This window comes from Somniosus microcephalus, chromosome 16 (genome assembly GCF_052327205.1).
Source record: "Somniosus microcephalus isolate GS21.2 chromosome 16, FLI_Smic_1.0, whole genome shotgun sequence".
In the NCBI taxonomy this organism is placed as follows: Eukaryota; Metazoa; Chordata; class Chondrichthyes; order Squaliformes; family Somniosidae; genus Somniosus; species Somniosus microcephalus.
The window spans coordinates 24,190,768-24,218,259 of NC_141002.1; the positions used below are offsets into that span (position 1 = coordinate 24,190,768).

General features: G+C 46.0%; 1 protein-coding gene across 4 annotated transcripts in view; it reads right to left on the bottom strand.

Moving 5' to 3' along the window:
* The window catches only part of yaf2 (YY1 associated factor 2), a 196,653-nt gene that overhangs the window by 65,096 nt on the left and 104,065 nt on the right, over nt 1–27,492 (bottom strand). The window contains exon 1 of one of the 4 annotated variants that reach the window (XM_086008688.1): nt 8,808–9,105. The exons of the other annotated variants lie outside the window; for them this stretch is intronic. Coding sequence (XP_085864814.1) covers nt 8,808–8,974 — 167 coding nt within the window. The 5' untranslated portion in view covers nt 8,975–9,105. Of the gene's footprint in view, nt 1–8,807; nt 9,106–27,492 lie in introns of those variants that run through there. 4 annotated transcript variants of the gene reach the window in all.

Consider the following 27,492-nt stretch of genomic DNA (forward strand, 5'->3'; position numbering starts at 1 on the left):
GTTAAACATTAAATAAATTAAGTGATCCCCATTCATACTTTTGACAGATCTGTGCATAGAGACCTGTCAAAAGTGTGACGGGGGATTCCCTTCTTTGATTGGTTCCCCATCCCCACATGATCCCAGGGACGCTTGTGAACCGCCTGCGCACCTGGGATACCTGGGCCTCTGCAGCACGGACCAGGAGAGGCCCAGGATCAGAAGTCTTGGGATCTACGGAGCCAGCAGGTAAGTGCGTAGATTTTTTCCAATCAGAGGCATCCGCCCGTAGGAAGTCTTCGATTGGAAAATCCGGCCCATAGTAAGAGCTACAAAAAAGGAGTATGAAAAGAAACTTGCAAGGGATATCAAAATCAATATGAAGAATTTTTACATTTACTAATGGTGGCATAGTGGTTAGCACTGTTGCCTCACAGCGCCAGGGACCCGGGTTCGAATCCGGCCTCGGGTGACTGTCTGTGTGGAGTTTGCACATTCTCCGTGTTTGCGTGGGTTTCCTCCGGGTGCTCCGGTTTCCTCCCACAGTCCAAAGATGTGCGGGTTAGGTTGATTGGCTATGATAAATTGACCCTTAGTGTTAGGGGGATTAAATACGTGGGGTTATGGGGATAGGGTGGGATATGTGTTGGTGTAGGGGTTACAGGGATCGGGTGGGATATGTGTCGGTGCAGGCTCGATGGGCCGAAATGGCCTCTATCTGCACTGTGGGGTTTCTGTGATTCTGTGATACGTTAGGAAAAAGAGGGTAGTCATGAGCAATGTTGGCCCCTTAAAAACTGAAAGCGGTGATATTGTTAATGATAAGGAGGAAATGGCGGACATGTTGAATAATTACTTTGCGTCACTATTTACAGTAGAAGAGGATAGCATGCCGGAAATCCCAAGGAAACTAATACTGAATCGGGGACAGGGACTCAATAAAATTAAAGTAAAATAACAGTAATGAAGAAAATAATGGCACTAAAGAGTGACAAATCCCCAGGACCAGATGGTTTCCATCCCAGAGTTTTAAAGGAACTAGGTGAGCACCTTGCAGATGCCTGAACTATAATCTTCCAAAGTTTTTACTTTCTAAATGATGAAAAGCTAAAAATAGTGGATGTCTAAAGAATCTTGGGGGTCCAGGTATATAGGTCACTAAAATGTCATGAACAGGTACAGAAAATAATCAAAAAGGCTAATGGAATGCTGGCCTTTATACCTAGAGGACTAAAATATAAGAGGGTAGAAGTTATGCCACAGCTATACAAAACCCTGGTTAGATCACACCTGGAGTACGGAGAGTAGTTCTGGGCACCACACATTAGGAAGGATATACTGGCCTTAGAGGGAGTGCAGCGTAGGTTTACCAGAATGATACCCGGACTTCAAGGGTTAAGTTACGAGGAGAGATTACAGAGTTATATTCCCTACAATTTAGAAGGTTAAGGGCTGATCTGAATAAAGTTTTCAAGATATTAAGGGGAACAGATAGGGTGGATAGAGAGAAACTATTTCCACTGGTTGGTGATTCTAGGACTAGGAGGCATAGTCTAAAAATTAGAGCCAGACCTTGCAGGAGTGAAATTAGGAAACAGTTCCATACACAAAAGAGTGGTAGAAGTTTGGAAACACTATTCAAAAAAGGTGGTAGAGAGAAAATGGGGAATTACAGACCGGTAAGCCTGACATCAGTAGTGGGGAAAATGCTAGAGTCCATTATAAAAGATGTAATAGCAGAGCACTTGGAAAACAGTGACAGGATCGGACAAAGTCAACATAGATTTACAAAAGGTAAATCGTGCTTGACTAATCTACTGGAATTTTTTTGAGGATGTAACTGGTAAAATAGATAAGGGAGAACCAGTGGATGTGGTGTATTTGGACTTTCAGAAGGCTTTCGATAAGGTCCCGCATAAGAGATTAGCGTGTAAAGTTAAGGCACATGGGATTGGGGGCAAGGTACTGACTTGGATAGAGAACTGGTTGGCAGACAGAAAGCAAAGAGTTGGAATAAACGGCTCTTTTTCCAAGTGGCAGGCAGTGACTAGTGGGGTACCGCAGGGATCGGTCCTTGGACCCCAGCTATTCACAATATATATTAATGATCTAGACAAGGGAACTGGATGTAATATCTCCAAATTTGCAAATGACACAAAGCTGGGTGGGAGTGTGTGCTGTGAGGAGGATGCCGAGAAACTCCAGGATGATTTGGATAGGTTGGGTGATTGGGCAAAAACATGGCAGATGCAATATAACGTGGATAAATGTGAGGTTATCCACTTTGGTGGCAAAAACAGGAAGGCAGATTATTATCTGAATTGCAATAGATTGGGAGAAGGGGAAGTGCAACGAGACCTGGGTGCCCTTGTGCACCAGTCGCTGAAGGTAAGCATGCAGGTGCAGCTGGCGGTTAAGAAGGCAAATGGTATGTTGGCCTTCATAGCGAGAGGGTTCGAGTACAGGAACAAGGATGTCTTGCTGCAGTTGTACAGGGCCTTGGTGAGACCACACCTTGAGTATTGTGTGCAGTTTTGGTCGCCTTATCTGAGGAAGGATGTTCTTGCCATGGAAGGAGTTCAGCAAAGATTCACCAGGCTGATACCTGGGATGGCAGGAATGACGTATGAGGAGAGATTGGGACGATTGGGCTTGTACTCGTTGGAGTTTAGAAGAATGAGAGGGGATCTCATTGAAACTTATAAAATTCTGATAGGACTGCATTGACTAGATGCAGGAAGGATGTTCCCAATGGTCGGGGAGTCCAGAACCAGGGGTCACAGTCTAAGGATAAGGGGTAGGCCATTTAGGACAGAGATGAGGAGGAATTTCTTCACCCAGAGAGTGGTGAACCTGTGGAATTCTCTACCACAGAAGGCAGTAGAGGCCAATTCATTAAATAGATTCAAGAAGGAGTTGGATATATTTCTTAAGGCTAAAGGGATCAAGGGGTATGGGGAGAAAGCAGGGACCGGGTACTGAAATTGGATGATCAGCCATGATCACATTGAATGGCGGAGCAGGCTTGAGGGGCCGAATGGCCTACTCCTGCTCCTATCTTCAATATTTCTATGTTTCTATGTTTTTCCGCAAACGGCAATTGATGCTAGATTGTTAATTTTAAATCTGAGATTGATAGCTTTTTGTTAACCAAAGGTTTAAGGGATATGGGCCAAAGGTGGGTATATGGAGTTAGGTCGCAGATCAGCCATGATCTCATTGAATGGTGGAACAGGCTCGAGGGGTTGAATGGCCTACTCCTGTTCCTATGTTACTGGCCAACATTTATCCCTCAACCAACACCTAAAAAACCCCCCCGATTATCTGGTCATTTACTTCAGTGCTGTTTGTGGGACCTTGCAGTGCGCAAATTGGCTGCTGCATTTCCTACATTACAAGTGGCTACACTTCAAAAGTACTTAATTGGCCATAAAGAGCTTTGGAACGTCTGTGCAGTTTTAACTTTTTTTTAATTCATTGATGGGATGTGGGCGTCGCTGGCTAGGCCTGCATTTAGTGCCCATCCCTAATTGCCCTCGAGAAGATGGTGGTGAGCCGCCTTCTTGAACCGCTGCAGTCCATATGGTGTAGGTACACCCACAATGCTGTTAGGAAGGGAGTTCTAGGATTTTGGCCCAGCGACAGTGAAGGAATGGCGATACAGGTCCAAGTCAGGATGGCGTGTGGCTTGGAGGGGAACTTGTAGGTGGTGATGTTCCCATGCGTCTGCTGCCCTTGTCCTTCTAAGTGGTAGAGGTCGCGGGTTTGGAAGGTGCTGTTGAAGGAGCTTTGGCGAGTTGCTGCAGTGCATCTTGTAGATGGTACACACTGCAGCCACAGTGCGCCGGTGGTGGAGGGAGTGAATGTTGAAGGTGGTGGATGGAGTGCCAATCAAGCGGGCTGCTTTATCCTGAATGGTGTCGAGCTTCTTGAGTGTTGTTGGAGCTGCACTCATCCAGGCAAGTGGAGAGTATTCCATCACACTCCTGACTTGTGCCTTGTAGATGGTGGAAAGGCTTTGGGGAGTCAGGAGGTGAGACACTCGCCGCAGAATTCCCAGCCTCTGGCCTGCTCTTGTAGCCACAGTATTTATATGGCTGGTCCAGTTCAGTTTCTGATCAATGGTAACCCCCAGGATGTTGATAGTGGGGGATTCAGCGATGGTAATGCCATTGAATGTCAAGGGGAGATGGTTAGAGTCTCGCTTGTTAGAGATGGTCATTGCCTGGCACTTGTGTGGTGCGAATGTTACTTGCCACTTGTCAGCCCAAGTCTGAATGTTGTCCAGGTCTTGCTGCATATGGACACGGACTGCGTCAGTATCCGACGAGTCTCGAATGGTGCTGAACAGTGTGCAATCATCAGCGAACATCCCCACCTCTGACCTTATGATGGAGGGAAGGTCATTGATGAAACAGCTGAAGATGGTTGGGCCTAGGACACTGCCCTGAGGAACTCCTGCAGTGATGTCATGTGATTGAGATGAATGACCTCCAACTGGGTTAAACTCCAGCAGTAGCCATGTGCACAGCGGGAATCAAGTGGCCGGTGGGTGGGGGAGACCGGTCTGGGCTCTGCCAATCTGAGCCTACATTCTGTGGGCTTAGGTAAGTGGGATGCGTGTGGGGCGAGCGTGGGACAAGCGTGTGAATTTAGTATCAGGCAAACAGAAACTCTACCAGTGTCAACTCCTCTGTAGCTTGGTTTGGAGATTTTTAAACATGATGATGAGTAAATGTGCATCAAACAACCAACCGACACATTAAAAAAAAATGGCATGGGCTTTTTCAACCCTAATTATCTTTTCTTGTAGAAGGAATATGTATGAGATTTATTTTCATCAGAAAACCTAGTGATTAAAATTTAAATGTTAATTGATTGCAAGTTCTTCTTTTTCAGTTCTCTCCTAGCCTGAAAGCACTGATGCCTCCTGGGGTATGGTTAAACAGGCCTAAAGAGAACTGGCAATGTAGCCAGTTGCGTTCCCCTACCTCAACCAAATGTCAACAATCTAGTCTCGACAGGAAGAGCCAGCAAGCCGTTTGACTACGGGTGGCATCACGACCAAGCCCAATACTGTCCTTTTCTGAATACTCTCATTTTCCAACAGGGGTCACTAGATAGTGATCCTCTCTCGGGAGGGCAGAAGAGAAGCCCCGGGTCATTATTCCTAAGTCAAGAGGCATCGAGATTGATTGTAGCATCCCCATTGCCACCCTAGCTGAGATCAGCTAGTTCAGTACACAGTAGTAATCGAATCTAGATTCTTGTGGTTTGTTTTCTTTCACACTCCACCCTCCCGAACAGAGCCATTGCTGTTTGAGCTTGGCAGTGAATCTTATGATGTAACTTTCATGAAGTGTCCTAATTAGCGTTCCTAAAATATGTATTTTAAACATAATTTTTAAAAAAGCATAAAAAGGTATTCTGATTTGCATTTTTAAAATCTGAATCAATCCAAGGAAATAAATCAGCCAGCCCAACACTAACAAAAGGGAATACTGCCTTAATCCAGCAAATTGCAGTATAATTACATTTTTCCTTGCAAACCCTTTATAATATCCATCATCCTTGATGTGCGGCTGCCAAGTACAACTGTGCTAAAATATACTGCACAGACTCCCCACAAACTGCAAAAAATGGCAAGAGCACTAAGTTTTAAACAAGCTGAGAATAAACATTATCCACTATAAATTACAAGCAATTTGAATCTACACCAGCCATCTTGATTTGAGGGAGGGGGGGTGGAATTACTCAATTGTAAAAAGTCTTGTATTTGTCAGCAGGTCTGTCGAGATCCGTCAGTCGCATGAATCACTCAGGAGAAAACCCCCCTGGGGAATGTGGCTGTGGCAAATTCCAATTAAAATGTATTGTGTCGGGGAGATGCTGCTCCGAGCACAGCATACATAATGGCTTCCAGTGAAACTGTGATCTGTGAGCGAGATTTTTAAATCTGCACCATCCCCTTCACATTGACCCACTCGTCAAAAGAGGTCATTGTTTAGAAACCAAATGGCGCAGTGAAGCCAATTTACAAGGGGCAAGTTTTGCTAAACGTGTTAGTGCGGTGAACTGCAGCACAAAACGATTACACTGAACTAAGGACAGGGATTTGGATAGGCAAAGAGGCACAGAAATTCCCCATGTCTGTAGCCATCTCTGGGAAAGAAGTGTCTACTGTCTACTCGGTAGGTCGTGTGAAAACGGCCCATCACGTCTTTGAAGTTAAAAACGCTCGGCAGAGGTGGAAAGAAAAACTGAAGGCGAGCACTTTTCATTCTTAAAGAGGGAAAGCTTGCAATGCTTATTTGCAAATATGACTGGATTATGACTCTTGTACACAGTGAGATGTGGATCGAAATTTTATGATCAGGTTTGGACCTTCATCAGGATTTGGATCTTCCTGGGAAACGGAAGACTTCCTGGTTCAGACTGCTCCCATCTCCCTTGAGCACTTCCAGAGGTGGTGAAGCATGGTTGGATGCAGAGTGAAACCCCCTCTACTCTGCCTCAACAGCATGCCTCGTCTCCAATCTCAGAAGAACACCCATGTTCTTCACTGTATTAATATGTCACTTTCCCACAAATCCCACACTGGCCATCCCATAGCTTCTTCAAGTGAATTTAGTGCCAGTTCTGTGTTAGTCCATGTAGACCAGGAACTGTATGAAGGCTGCGCACACTCAATGACATAGGCCCCTTACAACCAGCAGACAGGAGAGACTTTTTTTTCCCCCATCAGTCTGGGTTAGCTTTGAAGCCAGGTTCCAGAAGTGAAAGGGCAGAATCTAAGATGCCACTGCATCACACAGTCCCCTATAAATGTGACTGTTACTTTGTATTATGGTTGCAATATGTAATCATACTCCTCACGTAAAAGCCAGCCTACCTAACGAAGTAGCAAGAGATTGAGATGGTGAGCATAGGAGATGAAGTCTAACAACTTGTTCTAAGGGAGTTGGACAAGTACTTTAAGATGAGGAACTTACAGGGTTAAGGACAAAAAACGGGGATGTGGGACTAAGCACGACGGCTCTTTCAAAGAGCCAGCACAGGCAGGACAGGCCAAATGGCCTCCTTCTGTGCTGTAAGTTGTTATGATTCTTACTTCTACTTACAGGAGTGCCGTTCCTGTAAACAGCTCCAAGTCTGAAGGGGTGCGATTGAAGTTGACAGTAATTTCTATAAAGCATTAGTTTCTTGCTGGGGTAGCTCTCCATTAGTGCTAGGCTTCCACCAGTACCTTACCCATGTATGATCATTACCAACGCGGGTTAGTGAGGCGGGGGTGCAGGTGGTCGGGTGCATCAAGATAGGAGCCCAATCCGATCTTCACCCAATGTCCAGCAGACGTCATTACAAAGCAATCAGGTGCATGAACCCTGGCTAATTTCCCCCTTCCTAACCCAGGGCACCAAGGTCAAATGTGGTACCTGTACCTCTGCCTCATGTGAATCAGTGTTAGAACAAAAACTAAAAAAAGTGCTCATTAAAAAAATATACATTCTACAACATATTTTACAAAGCTGTGGGCAATGTGCAGAGGCCAGTCATGGAATTGGTCTCATCTGAAAGCCTTCTCCTTCAAATTAAAAAAAAAAAATCTAAAAAGGATTTAAACCCAGGTATAAAATTGCCGGGGATATACATGAAGCACAAAGTACAGGGAGAAAATTAAGACTCTGCGCTTTGCCCACCACACTTGGACATCACACTTGACCTAATTGACCGATATTACCTTTTTTGGTCAGCTGGGTATCTGATGTGTGGAAACCCATCACCCCATTTAGAAGTCTCTCAATCAAGCTACTGAGAAATCTACACACAGACTTTGCCCAATATGGAATGCACTCTCTCTTCATAGGGACACATTCCACTTACCAAAGTCCTGCGAGTTTTGGCATAGGCTGGCAGAGTCAAAGCTAAGTGGACCCTAAAGTACTGGAATATAATCAGTTAAAATTGCCAGTACAGAGTACTGTGACTGTGGACCTGCCTGGTCCTCAGGATGTCCCAAAGTGCTTTACATCCAATGATTACATTTGAAGTGTAGTCACTATTGTCTTGCAGGCTAAGGCAATAGCCAATTTAAGCACAAACAGCAAATGAACAAGTGACCAGCTGATCGGTTTTTGGTGGTGTTGGTTGAGGGAGAATGCTGGCCAGGACACCAACAGAATGCCCTGCTCTTCTTCGAACAGTGCCATGGGATCTTACACATTCTCCTGAGCAGGTAGACGGAGCCTCGGCTTAAAGCCTCATTGAAGTGTCAGCCTAGATTACGTGCCCAGCTCTGTTGTGGGATTGAATCCCAACCTTCTGACTCAGGAGCTGATTGTATTACCAACTAAATCAAGTTTAAAAAAATGTTCTCGGGATGTGGTTTAACGCTGCATTTATTGCCCACTCCTAGTTAGCAAATTTTATTCAAGTACTGGCTGACTCATGGGGAATCTGAAGGGTGGGGGGGGGGGGGTTCGGGGCTTAAGCACAGTTGTGGTGGTTAGTTGCTAAAATGGAGCAATGTTTAGTATGATCTTTCTCTTTAAGGCCATTACTCAACTGCTTCCTTAGGAAGAAGTGCTCTAACTGGACACATCCTGGGGTCAAATGGAAGTTATTTGTTAAGGAAAGTTTCTATAGATTGGCAGCTGCTTCTAAATACCTCCAGATCCCAGACTACCCTGTGAGATACGCCACAGAAAGATCAGCTAGTATTGAAATTTGTCCCCTTTTTTCTGATGCTTAGAGTTTACATAATATAACTGTATCAAAGCAAACTGCTCCTTTGACAACATTTAACTAACAGTTCCCACATCACTCACCAGCGGCTGTGGCATTTTCTAGAAGACTTCCAGTTTACATCTTGGATGTTCACTGTCGATATATTTTGCGGGGAGGGGGGGAAAACACCCTTAACGTTTCCCAGCTGGCTGGAAGAAAACAGGACCTTGAACAAGGAGATGTTTGAAATTCCTCTTGCACACATCATAGACACCAGTGAAATCAGATGAATCTGCTTTCCTGTCACGTTCAGCTGTTATTGCGCAGGAGGCAGATTCACACGAACCTTGCCAAACGCTTCATACTCCTTAGAATGAGAGACTTTGCCCGAGAAAGAAAAAGCTTCCATCCAGTTGCTCCTTAGCCACCAAGAAAACAGTGATAAGGATACTTATACACATACAGGCAGACAGATAGACACACAAAGGGCTTGTGGACTTCAGTGTGAACCCAGAAACTATGGTCAAATTGCAGGGGGTGGTGGAAGAGCAGGGGGGGGGGGGGGGGAAGAGAGAGAGAGAGAGAGAGAGAGAGAGAGAGAGAGAGAGAGAGAGAGTTCGATAAAATGCAAAGCAGTCCTTCTGTATGGATTTCACCGTGACTGCAATTGTTCAAATCTATCGCGATTGTTCCATGGCTAATCTGGACCAAACAAACAATTAAGTCCCACCCCCATCGATATCTTCAACTACAAAACAGAAGGTTCCAAAACCGTCACGTGTCATTTTAAGCTCAAAAAGTGAGAGATAGACAGAGAGACAGACAACAGCAACTGACCGGATGGATTGCAAGCCCTACTGAGACCTGGTCTGAAGGCCAGCGGAATTGACTATTCTCCCTTGCATTTCACCCTCTACAAGAGAGTTTTTTTTTTGGACAGGGCAAGGGGAGGGGGCAATGGCTCAGTATTCATCTGGTTTGCTCAAAGGTTATAATGAAAACTACTCTACTTTGTCATCCTGCTAGCTATCTCAGAATGAAACAGCCCACAACTGATATCAATCAGGACAATGTGGGGAAAAAAATAAACAGGCCTAAATTTTCCCACATTGTTTCCCAAAACATCCACCCACTCATCAGCAAATGCTGAACTCATTTCTGGCACGATCAGCCATTGTACTGTGGAAAAAAAAAGGGCGCTAAAATGATTTGTCAGCATTGACACAATAGCTGATGAGGTAGCAGAGGAACATGTTTATTTCAAGTCCGTTGTTGGCATAAAGAAAGACAGACTTACATTTATATAACGCCTTTCACAACCTCAGAGTCCCAAAGTACAGCCAATGAGTACTTCTGAAGTTACTGTTGAAATGTAGGAAACGTGGCAATCAATTTGCACACAGCAAGATGTGCTGTGGTTTGAGGTGCTTTTACGTTACAGCGCCGGTGTTGAAGGAGATTGGTGCTATAGTGGCCTCAATGCACATCTCCACCAGACACCAGAAGCAGAAGCAGAGACGTTGAGTCTGGCTAAAGATAGTAAGACCCATGAGAATTGGCCCTCCACCACAGGCAGTTTATAGTTTTAAGTGCAGGCGACAGTGAGGGAACCCTATTCTTGGTCAACAGTTGCAGATTTGTAACATTCAAATGCTGCACAGGTTTTAAAAATTAAATTCTAAACCTGGGCTCCACTGTTCACTGAAACTACTGAATGCAAACCAAAAAAAACTACCGAATACCACAACCACAATCAAATTGATTAAGATTCTTCTTTGGTTATACACTACAGAGAATAGGTAACTTTCCCAAAATAACATTTCACTCTCTTAAGAGCCGAGGCAAGGACAACAAGCAACTCGACCGAAACACCATCACACACACCAATAGGAGCCAAAAGACTGCAAGCAACTCATAGAATTATAGAATGATACAGCACAGGAGGCCATTAGGTCCATCGTGCCTGTGCCAGCTCTTTAAAAGAACTATCCAATTAGTCCCACTCCCCTGCTCCTTCTCTATAGCTGTGCAATTTTTTCCCCTTCAAGTATTTATCCAAATTCTCTTCTGAAAGTTATGACAATCTGCTGTCATCTGCTTTCAGGCAGTGCATTCAAGATCATAACAACTCACTGTGCAAAAATGTTTTTCCTCATGTTGCCTCTGGTTCCTTTGCCAATTGCCTTAAATCTGTCTCTTCTAGTTACCTACCCTTGTGTCACTGGAAACAGTTTCTCCTTATTTACTCTATCAAAACCCTTAATGATTTTAAACACCCCAATCAAATCTCCCCTTAACCTTCTCTGCTCTAAGGAGAACCACCCCAATTTCTCTAGTCTCTTTACATAACTGAAGTCCTCATCCCTGGTACCATTCTAGTAAATCTCCTCTGCACCCTCTCCCAAGGCCCTGACATCCTTCCTAAAATGCAGTGCCCAGAATTGGCCACAATACTCCAGTGGAGCCTAACCAGTATTTTATAAAGATTTAGCACAACTTCCTTGCTTTTGTACTCTATTTATAAAGCCAAGGATCCCATAAGCCTTTTTAACAGCCTTCTCAGCTTGTCCTGCCACCTTCAAAGACTTGTTTATGTACAACCCCAGAACACCATCACACTCACCAATAGGAGGAGTTGAGACAAGGACAACAGAGCTACAATTTCTAGGTGGCTGAACCCAAAGATTTGATGAAAGTAAGAATTATTCCCTGTGGTGACTTTAGAGAGCGCAGTGTAAATTTGCTGGCCTACTTTGTTTATTGTAGTGAACAGCAGCTTCAATTCACTCTTGGTTCAGCTGGTGATGGCTTCTACTGTATAAACACACAAAAAACAAGCCTTTTTTGGAAATGACTTGACCAACATTCAAGTCACTAAAAAGAAAAAAATCTGATCTGTTCGATTCCATTCTGTTATTTGTTAGGTTTTTAAAAGGTCTTACTAGCAGTGACTCCTTCTCTCGGTATTTCCTCTCCCTTCTCTCCTGAAGGTCTTGCCTCATGCTGGATCCATGGGCTCTCTCGGGTACTTTTGGCCTAGTGACCATTCTGCTAGTGTGAGTCAACATGGTGCGTGTTGTGGTGTTTAATGTGGGAGGCATCACAGGCAACCTCATTCTCTCCTCACCCAATAGCCACAAGGACACTTCCAACATGGGCTTCAGGATGACAATCGAGAGCGGGAACCCTCCCATCCCAAGGTTGCTAAGGCCACCGAGATCAGCTAACCAAACACAGACAACCGATTGTTCCTGGAAGTTCTCTGGCCTGTTTGGCGTAGCTACAGACTGGACCAACTCATCAGGCCACTGGGAAAGCGAGTTCCTCTGTACTTTAGACTTCAATGGCAAATTAAGTCTCAGCCAGGGATCCCATTCCTAATCACTATCGAGTGACCCCTGTTGGGAGATGCATGGGGATGTCAGATGAAAGCAGGATTAGGCTCGGCTATGCTGATTGCCACGCCGCCACCACCCCCCCCCCCCCGCCCATATTTAGAATGGCCGATCAGGTGAGGTACCAAAGGCTGTTGGCAAGCAGGTGGAATGGTGTTGGACGATAAGAGACAGGTGGTGACCATAAGTATTTTGCTGACCACCAAAACTTCAAATATTGGACTGAGTATTGTCATTCTGGCACCCACGTACAAGTTCATTCAGGATGAATATTATTCACTAACAAAATGTGTTTCATTTATTCACAGTTTACTCTGGTTAAGTGGCAACAAGAAACCAACTTGCTAATTTGTTCAACAATTTTCTCCTATGAACAGGATATGAGATTGCGTTCGCACCATCAATTCACAACACAGTTACTTCAGCTCTAAGCAAAGAACCGTGTGCTCATTATACAAGGGCAGATAGTTGTACAACTTTAAAAAGTGCAATGAAAGGAAGAAATTTAACTTCTTAAAAAGGAGACGCAAGTCAGAACAAGAATCACAATTTGTAACAAATGCAGACTCGCATTAATAGAGCATCGTATAACATCTCTCAAACATTTCGTAATGCTTCGCACAGCAAATTACCTTGAAGTGCAATGACTGTTAAGTAGATTAATCCGGCAGCCATTTTACACACTGCAAGAGCTCAGAATCAGCAATGAGATGACTGACTAGTTTATTTTTGGTGGTGCTGGTCGGGGGGAACCGGGAGAACTCCCTACTCTTCTTCAAATTCCACCATGGGGTCTTTAACATGCACTTGAACCACTGGCATAAGCAGACAGGGTTTCAGTTTAACTCATCTTAAGAGGGCACTTCCAACAATGCGACACCGTTCAGTACTGCACTGCAATTTCAGCCTAGATTATGTGTCTTGGGAGTGGTGCTTGAACCCACAACCTTTTGACTCAGTTAAAATCACTTGTTAAAACAAAGAAAGCACATATACATTTTACCCATTCTCTGCTGGCGTTATCAGCACTACTATTTGGAATTAGGTTTCCAAATATTCAGATTATCCCAGCATGCGTTGGATATCACAGACACTGACCTTCGTTTAAATAAAGGATAAAATAAAATAAAACAAGAACTTATAAAAAAGGGCCGTGCATGCCAAGAATAAGCACTTAAACGATACGTCAAGCTTAAACAGCCTTAGGCCAAATTCAAACCATTCTTCTTCTTTAAAAGTATTTTACCACAGATTTGGCTCAATTTCATTATGTTCATCAATTTACTCAATCTAATAGAAACAATTTGCTGAGACAAGTATATTTTCACCATATTAATTTCACTGGTGAATTAAGCTGTTGATTGTTTCCCACTTACACATGACAGTATGTGGTAATCTGGCATTGCTCAGCTCCCACACAATCTCTGGCTCCAAATCACTTCAGCTCTTGGCTGGATGGCAGGGCTGAAATGCTGAAACTCCCCTCCTTCCTATAGAACAGTTGGACTGGTTCGGATCAGTCAAACAGATCAGTCGAGTCTGCCTGAAACTTCGAACCCGGCTCTAAAAACAGGAGCTGCAACATCAATTTAACGATAAAAAAAAACTACAAGGAGATTCATTGGGCTTTTAAACTGTCATATTGTTCCTCAGATTTTTTAAAGTTTTAAGGCTGATAATCTTAGCTGGCAATTAATGAACAGCATGTAGTTTATCTTAAAATCCTTGGCACAGAAGTGGGACATAATCTTAAAATCAGATCCGAGCCAGTTAAAAACAAATCCAGAAAAATATGACTTTACATTGAGGGTAGTGAGAATGGGGAATGGACACAAATACAAAATCAATTAAGGTATTTAAAAGGGAAGCGGATTAATACGCATGGGAAAAAGAGCAATGAATTAGTATTTAAGAGAGAGCTGCCATGGTGTGGTAAACCACTGTTTGTATTCCACTGTGTACATGCCTGGACATGCCTCGGCTGACTCCTCCCACAAGTCCGAGTATAAAGGTGACTGCTCCCCAGCCCCTTTGTATTCTGGACCGGTCGACCACTCGAGGCAGACCTTCATTCTTTTGTTAATAAAAGCCTTTAGTTACTCTCTTAACTCTCAGTCTTTTATGAGTAATTGATAGCGCATCAATTTTATTAACAAAATTTTTATAATGGAGAAGATCCTCACACCAGCATGCCTGGACTTAGATCATCGGGAGGCAGACTCATCCACCAAGTTTACTCACTGGCTTAAGTGTTTCGAAAAATTCCTGACCGCCTCCGCAGCAATCAAATCGGACGAGGACAAACTGGATATCCTGACCTCCAAAGTGAACCACTGAGTGCACTCGGTCATCCAAGACACGACCTCGTACGCGGACGCTATCAAGCTCCTCAAGGACCAGTACACGCGCCCAGTGAACGAAGTGTACGCCAGGCACCTTCTGGGGAGTCGTAAACAACAGCCTGGGGAATCGACCGTGGAATACCTTCAGGCACTGTCTGTGCTTGGCCGGGCCTGTGGTTGTAAGGATGTAAAGGCCGCCGTGTACACAGGGGAACTTATCCGGGACGCTTTTGTAGCGGGCCACAGATCCAATTACACCCGACAGCGACTGTTGGAGCAGAGTGACCTCGACCTCAACAAGGCCTCTGAACTCGCACCATCATTGGATGCAGCCTACCGGGGCATGGATGCCTACTCCTCTGCACCGTGGACGCCGCGGGGAATGACAGCCTGGGACACGGTAGGACCGCCTCATAGCGCCGTGCCACCCCAGCCACACCCCAGCAACGGCCCAACTACCACAGCAGTGTCCCAAGGCCAGACAGCAGTGCCCCAAGGCCAGAAATGCTACTTCTGTGGCCAGGCAAAACACCCCAGAGCACGCTGCCCGGCGAAAAACGCGATCTGCTCGGGCTGCGGGAAGAAGGGACACTACGCTAACGTCTGCAGGGCCAAAGCCACCCCGAACCCCAGCAGCGCCGCGTGGGCCATGCGGGCCGCCATCTTGGGCCTCCCCGGCCATGTGCGAACCACCGGTACAGCAGCCATTTTGGACGCCTCCAGCCACATGGGGATCACGGACGCCGCCATCTTGGACGACAGCCGGAACGCAGCAGGCCCCCAACACCGCCTCATCTGATACCCGCAGCGACACACCGACCCCTACGCTGGCATCCGTTACACTGGACCAAGCGAGACCGCACCAGCTGGCCAGTTCCACAATGGAAATTAAGTTAAATGGCCACGATACAATCTGCCTTTTTGACTCTGGGAGCACGGAGAGCTTCATCCACCCCGACACGGTGCGGCATTGCTCTCTCCCAGTCCTGCCTGCGCACCAGCGGATTTCTATGGCCTCCGAGTCCCAGTCGGCGGACATCGGCGGCTACTGCGTAGTGACACTCGTAGTAGACGGGACCGTGTACGATCATTTTAAACTTCTGGTCCTGCTGGGGTTAGATTTTCAGTGCCACCTTAAAAGTGTTACGATGGCGTACGGTGGACCCCTACCCCCACTCACAGTCTGCAGCCAGCAGCTCCCAAATTGCCCGCCGCGCACCAGGTGCAACCTCTCCACACTCCGAGTCACCCCCCCCCCCCTCCACTGTTTGCTAACCTCACCCCCGACTGTAAGCCCATCGCCACAAAGAGCAGGCGATACAGTGCCGGGGACAGGGTTTTCATTAAAACCGAAGTGGAGCGGCTCCTGAAGGAAGGGATTATTGAGGGCAGCACCAGCCCCTGGCGAGCCCAGGTTGTGGTCGTTAAGACCGGCGAGAAGCAGCGCCTGGTCATCGACTACAGCCAGACAATAAATCGCTACACCCTGCTGGACGCCTACCCACTCCCCCGCATAGCTGATATGGTCAACCAGATCGCGCAGTACCGCGTCTTCTCGACCATTGACCTGAAATCAGCGTACCACCAGCTCCCTATCCGCCCTGAGGACCACCAGTATACTGCCTTTGAGGCAAACGGCCGCCTCTACCACTTCCTTAGGGTTCCCTTTGGCGTCACCAACGGGGTCTCCGTCTTCCAAAGGGAGATGGACCGGATGGTAGATCAAAATGCGTTGCAGGCCACTTTCCCATATCTGGACAATGTGACCATCTGCGGCCGTGACTTGCAGGACCATGACGCAAACCTCGAAAAATTCCTCCGCACCGCCCAACTCCTGAACCTGACATATAACAAGGAGAAGTGCATATTCCGCACAAACCGCCTCGCCATCCTTGGCTGTGTTGTGGAACACGGAGTCATCGGCCCCGACCCCGACCGGATGCGTCCCCTTATGGAACTCCCACTGCCCCACTGCCTCAAGGCCCTGAAGAGGTGCCTAGGGTTTTTCTCCTATTATGCCCAGTGGGTCCCCTACTATGCGGACAAGGCCCATCCGCTGATCAAGTCCACCTCTTTTCCCTTGACGGCAGAGGCCCGCTTAGCCTTCCACCGTATCAAGGAAGACATTGCCAAAGCCACCATGCACGCAGTGGACGAATCCATCCCCTTCCAGGTGGAAAGCGACGCGTCCGACTTTGCCCTGGCCGCTACCCTCAATCAGGCGGGGAGACCCGTGGCCTTCTTTTCACGAACCCTCCAAGGCCCGGAGACCAGACACTCCGCTGTTGAGAAGGAGGCCCAGGCGATTGTGGAGGCTGTGAGTCATTGGAGGCACTACCTGGCCGGAAAACGATTTACCCTGCTCACTGACCAACGTTCAGTTGCTTTCATGTTTAACAACAAGCAGAGGGGCAAAATCAAAAATGACAAGATCTTGAGGTGGAGAATCGAACTTTCCACCTACAATTACGAGATCTTGTACCGGCCCGGGAAGCTCAATGAACCCCCGGATGCGCTATCGCGTGGCACCTGCGCCAGCGCGCAGATCGATAGACTGCGGGCCCTCCACAATGACCTCTGCCACCCGGGGGTCACCAGGTTCTTCCACTTCATCAAGGCCCGCAACCTGCCTTACTCTATTGAGGAGGTCAGGACCATGACCAGGAACTGCCAAGTCTGCGCTGAGTGCAAACCGCACTTTTATAGACCAGACAGGGCCCACCTGATAAAAGCCACTCGCCCCTTCGAGCACCTGAGCGTTGATTTTAAAGGGCCTCGCCCCTCCTCCGACCGCAATGTGTACTTCCTCAATATTATTGATGAGTACTCCCGTTTCCCGTTCGCCATCCCCTGCCCGGACATGACCAGTGCCACGGTCATTAAATGTCTGAACGACCTCTTCACCCTGTTCGGTTTCCCCAGCTATATCCATAGCGACCGGGGCTCATCGTTTATGAGCGACGAACTCCGTCAGTACCTGCTAACTAGGGGTATTGCCACAAGCAGGACCACCAGTTACAACCCCCGGGGGAACGGACAGGTGGAAAGAGAAAATGCGACAGTTTGGAAGGCCGCCCTGCTAGCCTTAAAGTCTAGGGGCCTTCCAACCTCCCGCTGGCAGGATGTGCTCCCCGATGCGCTCCACTCTATTCGGTCACTGCTCTGCACTGCCACTAACGCCACCTCTCATGAGAAAATGTTTGTCTTCCCAAGGAAGTCCACATCGGGGACATCGCTACCGCCATGGCTGACGTCCCCAGGGCCGGTCCGACTGAGAAGGCACGTGAGGACCCATAAAACGGACCCCCTGGTCGAGAGGGTCGACCTCCTCCACGCCAACCCCCAGTATGCTTACATTGCATACCCGGACGGGCGGGAGGACACAGTCTCCATAAGAGACCTTGCACCCTCGGGGGCCGCAGTAACCCACTACTCACTACCACCCCCCCCCCCCCACGGTCCGATATCCAGCCCCGGCAGACGGCAGGCCTGGGCCCAGTGACCCGCTCGACATCTACGAGGACGACACGCCTGTGCCACAGCCTACGCGGGACTCGACGCCGGAAGCTCCACTACCCCTGCCGTCGCCACGCCGATCACAGCGGCAGACAAGACCTCCGGAGAGACTCCAATACACTAACTTTTAATACACTTCACCCCGCCGGACTCAATTTTAAACAAGGGGTGAATGTGGTAAACCACTGTTTGTATTCCACTGTGTACATGCCTGGACATGCCTTGGCTGACTCCTCCCACAAGTCCTCGTATAAAGGTGACTGCTCCCCAGCCCCTTTGTATTCTGGACCGGTCAACCACTCGAGGCAGACCTTCATTCTTTTGTTAATAAAAGCCTTTAGTTACTCTTTTAACTCTCAGTCTTTTATGAGTAATTGATAGCGCATCACATGGCTAACAAAGCAGTAGAACAGGCTTGATGGGCTGAATGGCCTACTCCCATCCCTTGTACATGTGCCAGTACTTGCTCCAAATCAGTTAGCTACTTTAATCCTGTTTTCCTGCTCTTTTTCCATACCCTGTAACAGTTCTCTCCAAGTGTTTATCTAATTTCCTCTTGCACATTGTGATTTGACGCAACTTCATTCTATTCTTTTAATAACCTTCTCATGGGAAAAATATTTAAACCCCCTCCTTTATGCCTTAAGTACTAATCATAAGTTTACACAAAATTCCAAGAGTACAGCTTAAATATTCCTTGTCCAGGATACATATTAAAATAAAATATGAGCTATTTCTGGATGTTTGTTGCATTGGAGAATGAGTTGTAGTTTCTTTATGTGCAAGCCTTTAAGATTGCATTATTTCTGGGCTACCTCCTACCATTAGCTGATAGGGAAACATTTGACATTCAGTGTCTGAGGAAACGTAGTCCTCGAAGGGTTAATTAGGGACAGTTCCTGTTCTTGACCTCGATCAAATCTCATTAGTGTAAACTCTGCTTCTTCTGAGCACATCTGGTTTAATTTGCCCTAAACAGGAATTTGCAGTGGGAAACCCTCCCTCCCCACCCCCACTCACCCCCCAGAGGCCATCTGTTCCCACAAACCAGGCACTGGCCTATTTTCCAGCTGGAGTGAAGCAGATGGGTCCAATGAGCCTCCTGCAGAGCCGGCACCAAAAATCTCAGCTCTCCGCACCATCTCTCCACCCCCTCCCAGAAACATGGGGAGGGGGTGTGGGCAAGCTCTGAACAGTCGAAGGGCTCAAAATCTGAATTTAAAAAGTCCAAATCTGAATTTCACAAGCCTCATTTGTAATAAAAACCAGAAAGTGACATGGTAGCTGTTTATTCCAGGGATGACTGAAATAAAGGTCAGCGACGACCAGTTTATATCAGCGGTCAGGCTGCTCATTGTGTGGGTGCATCATCACGTAGTCCAGCAGCATAACACTCAAAGAATCTCGATAATCTAATATAAAGCTTTCACTGATTTTTTTTTTGAGGGGGCAGTGTGTTCGTGCCAATTTTACATGGAGGGTTTTGAGGGTTGCTTTTAAGACTTCAAATTTTAAAAGAATTGCTGAATTTACCTCGGGGGGGGGGGGGGGGGGGGGGGGAGAGAAAAATCCTAGTTTAAGCAGGGCTAAATTTAGCACATTATTTTTTTACTGCAAAGGCTTTTCAAGTTGCAGTATCCCTTTCCAAAAATCTACTTGCAAGTAGCAGGTCACCTTCAAAATCAGATGATTGCCCTGTTGCCCCAGTGGCCTTATGGGTGAAGGTCAAATGAAGCTTTGAGGCTCAGCCAGAGAAGCCAGGTTCGGTCTGATCACAGCTAAGCAGCAGGAAGTGGAAATAATGGTTCCTGCTCCCAATCACTATCCAGTCACCCTGCTCGGAGGACAGGATAGGGCAGACAACACTCATCATCTAGGCTTACATTTAAACAATAGTCGCTTGGTTGAAGTAATAAAAGAGGCTTCACCTCCGGGGGAGGAGAGAGAAAATTAAGAGGGGAAAAAAAAAATCTAAGGCTTCTCCTGCCAACAAGCGCCTCAGCAATTCCCCCATGTTCCCTCCCTCCCATCCATCCCTTACACTGCTCCATCCCACTAATCGTCCACACAAGTTTCCCCCAGCAAGCACAAATAAAAACCAGCAATTCATCTCGTGCATAATTGTAGAAGTGGAAGAGATTCCTCTCACTTTGCACTTGTGTCGTTACATTGATCGTCCATCAGCGTTTCACCTTTACAACTGCCTTTCAGTACGGACCTGCATTGAATGCAGATCTGTAAAAGAAAGAGCTTCAATTTATATGGCACCTTTCATCACCTCAGGATGTCCCAAAGCACTTTACAGCCAATTAAGTATTTTTGAAGTGGTCACTGTGGGATTTATAACCACCGACCGGACTCGTTTGGTTTTAAACTGGAAATTTAAAAGTTAAGAGCCTGCCAAACCCGTGACCTCCACCACCTAGAGGAACAAGGGCAGCAGGCGCATGGGGACACCATCTCAAAGTTTCCCTCCAAGTCACACACCATCCCGTCTTGGACATACATCGCCGTTCCTTCATCGTCACTGGGTCAAAAACAATGGAACAATACCCAATAGCACTGTGGGAGTGCCTTCACCACATGGACTGCAGCGGTTCAAGAAGGTAGCTCACCACCACCTTCTCAAGGGCAACTATGGATGGACAATAAATGCTGGCCTTGCTAGCGATGCCCACATCCCAAAAATGAACAAGGATAGAAATGTTTATAATAATCTCCATGAACTGCTTATACCAGCTCGGTGCCGTTCTCCTGCCTTATAGTTCTGTTTGGAACCATGAGACACTGAAGGGGTGTCAGCTTAGTTTAGTGGGTAGCACTCTGGTTGGGGGTTCAAGCCCTACTCCAGAGAATTGAGCACTTAATCTAGGCTGAGACTTCAGTGCAGTACCAAGGGAGTGCTGCACTGTCAGAAAACACCATCTTTTGTGTGATATGTTAAACAGAGGCCTATTCTTCCTGCTCTCGTTGATGTAAAAGATCCCACAGCACGATTCAAAACAGAGAAGGGTTCTCTCCTCATGTCTTGGCCAACATTTTACCACCATCAAAAAACATTACCTGGTCATTCATTCATTTGCTGTTTGTGGGACCTTGCTGTGCACAGATTGGCTATTTACACCTACATAACAACAGTGACTACACTCCAAAAAGTAATCCATTGATTGTAAAGCACTTTGGGACAGCTTGGAGATGTGACATGGTGATATATAAATAAGAGGGTTTTTTTCTCTTAATTTACTAGGGACTCTGAAACTGGTTTACGATATGCAATCTTTCTAAATATAAGCCCATTTTATGTGTCTCCTTGAAATCTTGCCAATCCAAGAAACATCCATTCTTGCTGTGCACAAATTAGCTGCCACGTTTCCCTAAGTTACAACAGTGACTACACTTCAAAAGTACTTCATTGGCTGTAAAGGACTTTGGGATGACCCGAGGTTTTGAAAGGTGCTATATAAATGCAAGTTCTATCTTTTGTTATTATTTGGATATGTGTGTGTAAGACTAGGTTCCAATACAGATCTGTGGGACAAACCACAAGCAACATCTTGCCAATCTGGGAAACATCTATTCACTCCTACTTGAAATCCTTTAGTCATCCCTCTACCCATGCTGCCACTTTACCTTTAAAATCAGCCACCGGTGAACCCTTATGATACACTCATTTTATTCTGCTCAAGTATCCATATTAACCAGTAACTGGGACAGTGCTCATACAGACATAGGTTCGTTACCACGTCATGACACCCACACAAGTAAGCTGGGAGCTGGAAAGTGGAGGAGTTCCCTTTGGCCAACCACGTCCCATTCACGTAAGCAACAGCTCTGTGTAAAGTGAAGTGCTTGCTCCTGACTATGGGGGAGGGCAAGTGGGAGGTTGAGCTGGTGGAGAGCCTAGGGAAATCTCCAGAGAATAACAGACACTTCACAGTCTGTACAAAAACAGCAGGCCTTTTGCCAACCAAATATACAAATTTTTAAAAGTACCACTGGAGTGGAGCAGAGTATGAATAAGTAAATTTGAAAAGTATGTTCTTTAAAAAAAAAGTCTGTATTGCTCATGGCTGTAATAAAAATTAAATGCCACTAACCCACTGCCTCTGCATGTTTTTGTATTTCTGTGCATATCTTTATAGTCCTGCTCTGGTCAAAATTATGTCACCTGTACAGTAGCAAGATATTTATTGGACCGAAGAGATGTATCTCTGAACAACAAATATCACAACACTGACAGTGTCATTTCTTTCATCAGATGCTCACTGAAGCCATAATATCTATATCTTATTAAAACTAGCGTCTGCGTGCACTTCCTGTCCACACCACTTAATGGAAATGTGATTAAAAATTTTATTTAAGAATTCCTAAGTTTGCAGTGCCTCCCTGGTGTGGAGGTGTAATTACAGCGTGACAAGACTTTGCCAGCAATGTTGACATCCATCCAAACTTGTACAACTGACAGTTTTTTGGTGTCTCATTATTTTATCCTACCACAATGTATTTTGGAAAGCAAACGGAGGTTAAAAAAAACACCCCCAAGTTGCCAATGCCTTGAGAAGAGGAGCGAAATGGAGAAAATTAGCAGGGTTAAAAAAACTTTAAAAATAATGCATTGCAACTGGTTTTAGGTCAAACGTGATGGGCAGCGAAAAGTTTTTTTGCCTCAACTGGAAGGAAAGCATGTGGTTATATTACAAAGCTACTACAATTTCAAAAGTGCAACACAACCAGCAGTTGCTGAGATGGTGTTTCCAGCTCACCTGTCTGGGCAAAAAGCAAACAGTTCGCTTAACCCGCAACATCCAGTCTCCATGTGAATTAAGTTTTTAAAATGTATGCACACGTGAAGGGAGTTTATGGTGCTGAGATTTATCCAGAAAGCCACCCAGCTACACATTGTAGTGTAAACGGTGAGGTTTAAAAGGTATTCTGGCTGGTACCTGGAATCAACTGACCACAAATTGTCTTAGAATGCACTGCCTGACTGAGTGGTGGAAGCAGGTTTAATAACTTTCAAAATGGAATTGGATATATACTTGAAAAGGAAAAATCTGCAAAGCCATGAGAAAAGAGCACAGGAGTGGGTCTAATTGGATAGCTCTTTCAAAGAGCCGTCAAAGGCATGATGGCATGAATGGCCTCCTTCTATGAAGAGGTCCAGGCACAAGCATAAAGTGCACTTCACGAATAGAATACAGTAGATCTCGACAATATTCCATCCGCCACCCCCCCCCCCCCCCCCGCCACCACCTTCCTCGCTGTCAGATAATGGAGACATCACAGCATTGCTCACCCTGATCTGCTCTTGCCGGCGGTATCAAGCGGTAACAGATCGATCAGCTGATCTGATGCCTCAGGCACACACCTGCCCAGGAGTCCAGCCAACTGCCACGAGGAAAGACGGCAAAATCGCTCCCCTGCAACAGCAACCATGGCCTCCCTACTGCTGGAGCTTAGCACAAAAGACACCGTGGGCTGGATTTTCATTGGGCCGTGGAGTCAGGATTGGAGGCGTGTGGGGGTTTAAAAATCCCGAAATCGGGGGTCCCGACCCCAACCCGCCTCCATGCCAGTTTCAAAGGAGGTGGGTATCCGCCCCGCACTGGGACCCGCTTCCCCAAGGCGGGAAGGGGATTAGTGTCAATTAACTGCCTGTTAACAGGTAGTTAACAGGTAGTTTTTAGCCTAATCCCTATTTTTATTGTTGAAATGTGGGATTCCTGACGGCTCCAAACCACGCCAAGTTAGTGAGGTGGGCCGTCGGGCTGAAGAGCTTGGAGGGGTCGAGATGTCCGGTGTTCAGGTGAGTGATGGGTGCATGAGTGCAGAGGTAAATATGTTTGGTCTGTGTAAAGTGTTTAAAGAAGTTCCACTAACTTTTACAGCTTTCCTTCCTTCAGGTCTCGGGAGTCCCTCATCTCACCGGCACAGAAAGCAGAATGGCCGCGATCTGTCAAAATCTGCAGCATTCAGCTTTCTGTTCCGGAGAGATCTCTAAATCATCCGGAGAGGAAGGAATTAACTTAGAGTACAGATTGTCAGTGTTTGACAGCTTCAAACAGCTGTCGAACGCTGGGCGGGCTCAACAAGGTCAATCAAGTCAAAATCGCGTGGGTTGGCTAGAGCTCGATGGAGGCGGGACTACAACCCCAAAAGTTGTAGTCCCGCCTTCTACCCGACTCCTCAATGACAATCCAGCCCCATGTATTCATCTCCAGCAATCCCATCAGCACAGTCACTGAAGTAGGGACTTGAAAATCAGTAAGATCATTTTCTTTTACACACATTCCTGTGTTGATGAGCTGTGTGTGTGTTAAATGTATCAGCTGGTACAGCAACAGCAAATCACGTGCGTTGAGAGACAGCAATGCTGACGAGATGCATAGTACCACAGAGAGTGCGAGTGTGAGATAGGGTTGCCAACCCGAAGACTCCAGGAATTCAAGATTAAGCTCCTGGACACTGTTGCGAGCAAAAACCGGGAGAGAAATCATGGAGGCACTAAAGAATTAAATAAAAAAATTAATTAAAAATTATTATATTTTTAATGATTTTGTTTATTATAAAAATATTGGAGATGGGAAAAAGGCTGTTTCACTGGGCAGGGCAGTTCAAGATGGAAGGTCATGTGATGAAACCTTCAGGAATACATCCAACCAGACTTGGCAACCCTAGTGTGAGCGAGTGTGTGCGCAAGCGAGAGTGTGCGAGTACGTGTGTGCGTTTGAAATGGTAGGCTCAGCAGTGACTGGGCCTTATATGCACCAGATTATACAGATGGCTCAGTCTGGACTTAAAAAAGAGTTAAAAAAATAATGCATTTATGAAAACAGAATTTTGGCTTTGATCCAAGGTCTGGAGGGAAAACAAGCACAGAACCACCAGTACAATCAATTTGAAAGCCTAAAATAAACCTGACAAGCTGATAGAGCACATAGGGAAACCAGCCAAACAAAATGTGGGACTGAGGTTAACTTTAACTCTGAGTTTATCCAGTGACTACAGATCGGGAATGACCTGAAACCGGTTCCAATCTGTGCCGAGTTAGCACACCTCACTCAGTTGGGATGGTGGTTGGGGTGCTACATGTGACATCAGTGCACCTGGGTGGTGGGGGAAATCCACCTGGGTTCCTGATCGCCATTTAGCGAGACGTGCTGGAAGCGAGCCTGTACGGACTTCAGGTGGGCGACAGGATTGGGCTTGGCTATGAATGTCCTCCCCCAGAATCACCACTGAATAGCCTGTTGTCAAGGCTCACCCATTATCAATGACTCGTTGGGTCAAATGTTGAACAGTACCCCAAGCAAGGGGCCAATAGATTCAGGAGGCGAGAAGGGGACTAGAAAAAGAAAAAAAAAATCTTTAAAAGAACAAGCCATAAATACATTTAGAAACTCTTATTATGTAATTGAGCATTGTTAAAGGAGATGTTTAATGGGAGATGTAAAGGACAAAGGGTGCAAGGTCATCTTAAATGGTTTCACACACTGGAGCCAAAAAACACATTGTTTATCACCAGAGCCATTAATAAATTTAGCAGCATTTAAATAAACGCTGACAGAATCATTCATGAATCAAATTCAATCGAGGCAAATATATAATACGTTGTGACTGTATATACTTCCAAGTTATTTATATATGGTAGATTGACAAATTGATGAATAAAGATTCAGCAAAATCAAGACGAAAATGATGACGCATACATTCTATTGTGATTTTTGAAGTTTTTGTCGGCCTTAATAGGGGATAGCTTCCCCAATCTGTGCTGAGTCAGCAAGTGTTAGCCAGGCCAGCATTTGGGGCGCCACGGTTGTGCCAGGATGAGTTAGGAAAGGTAAAAGAACAAATCAAACAAGCCTCCTTCTCCTGGTCACGATCCAGTGATCTTTGCTAGAAAATACACCCGCGGATATCGAGCATCAGCAGGGTCGGATTTAGTTGCGGTATCCTCTGCAGTTGAATTGCTTGCTAATGCGGATTTGTCTAGACTTGCACAGTGAGAATGTCGTCTTGGGAAAGGTAGTGGATGCTGGTTGCTCTGGAACTGTACCTCAAGCTCGAATGAGTGTCTTCAGGTGAGATGGGGAAAGAATTACAAATAAAAAGGCAATAACTTTTGAGGAAAAAGAACCTGCATTTATTTATCACCTTTCCTAACCTCGGGTCCCAAAGCGCTTCACAGCTAATGATGTACTTTTGAAGTGTTGCCACTACTGTAATGTAGGGAAACGCGGCAGCCAATTTGCACACAGCAAGATCTCACAAACAGCTATACGATAATGACCAGAGAATCTGTTTTACTGCTGTTCGTAGAGGGATAAATACTGGCCAGGACACCGGGGAGAACCTCCCTGCTCTTCAAATAGTGTCCTGGCATCTTTTGTGTCCATTTGAGGGGGCAGACAGGCCTCCATTGTAGCAAAAATCTTGTGCAACTCTTGCCTCATTACTTGCAGGGAATTTGCTGGCTATCATAGATATTTATTGATGTTCTATTGCCAAACCCAATTGTTTCAAACTGTTGATCTCATCATCAGTGACAAAAGCAATTCCTCCCCTTCCCCAATTCACAGTAGCCCACAATCCTACTCATCATTCAGACCCCTCAGTGCATACTGGCACGTTTTCCTCCCCCCAATTCAACCTGGCTTCTCAGTTGACAGTGACATTCTTCTCCCACCTCACCAGTTTAAACCGGCACATCTCTTTTCTCTTCCTTGTTCCCACATTTTAAGCCGACATTCTCCTCCCTTCTCCGCTACAGTGCAAGCTGGGGAGCTCTTTTCCACCCCCAAGTTACCCTAGCACTCTCCCCCGCAACGTGCCTCTTTCTGCTCCTTCACAAACATGCTGCGGCTCTGGGAAACGGAACTGCGCGGAAGCTGGAGGTGAGAATACCTGATTTCACAAAGCTATCACAAGGGTTCCTGTCCACGTTGTGTAATCAGTTGGATTCCCTAGAGCAGCAGCAACAGCAGGTAGGAATAGGGAGCAGGGCTGATCTCCAGGCACAGGCAAAAGCAGGAACTAAGTGTCACAAAACATCTTTGAAAGTTCTCTATCTGAATGCACGTAGCATTCGTAACAAAATAGACGAGTTAATGGCACAAATAACTACATATGGGTATGATCTTGTGGCCATTACAGAAACATGGCTGCAGGGTGACAATGCCTGGGAATTAAACATACCAGGTTATTTAACGATCAGGAAGGACGGGGAGGTGGGGTGGCTATGTTAATAAAGGAAGGAATCACTGTAATACAGAGAAATGATATTGGGTCAAAAGATCAGGACAATGAAACAGTTTGGGTGGAGGTAAGGAATAATAAGGGGAAAAAAACACTAGTGGGCGTAGTCTATAGGCCTCCGAACTGTGGCAACTCTGTTGGACGGAGTATCAATCAGGAAATAGTTGAGGCTTGTAATAAGGGAACATCTATAATTATGGGGGATTTTAACTATCATATTAATTGGACAAATCAAATTGGGCAGAGCTGCCTTGAGGATGAGTTCATTGAGTGTATTA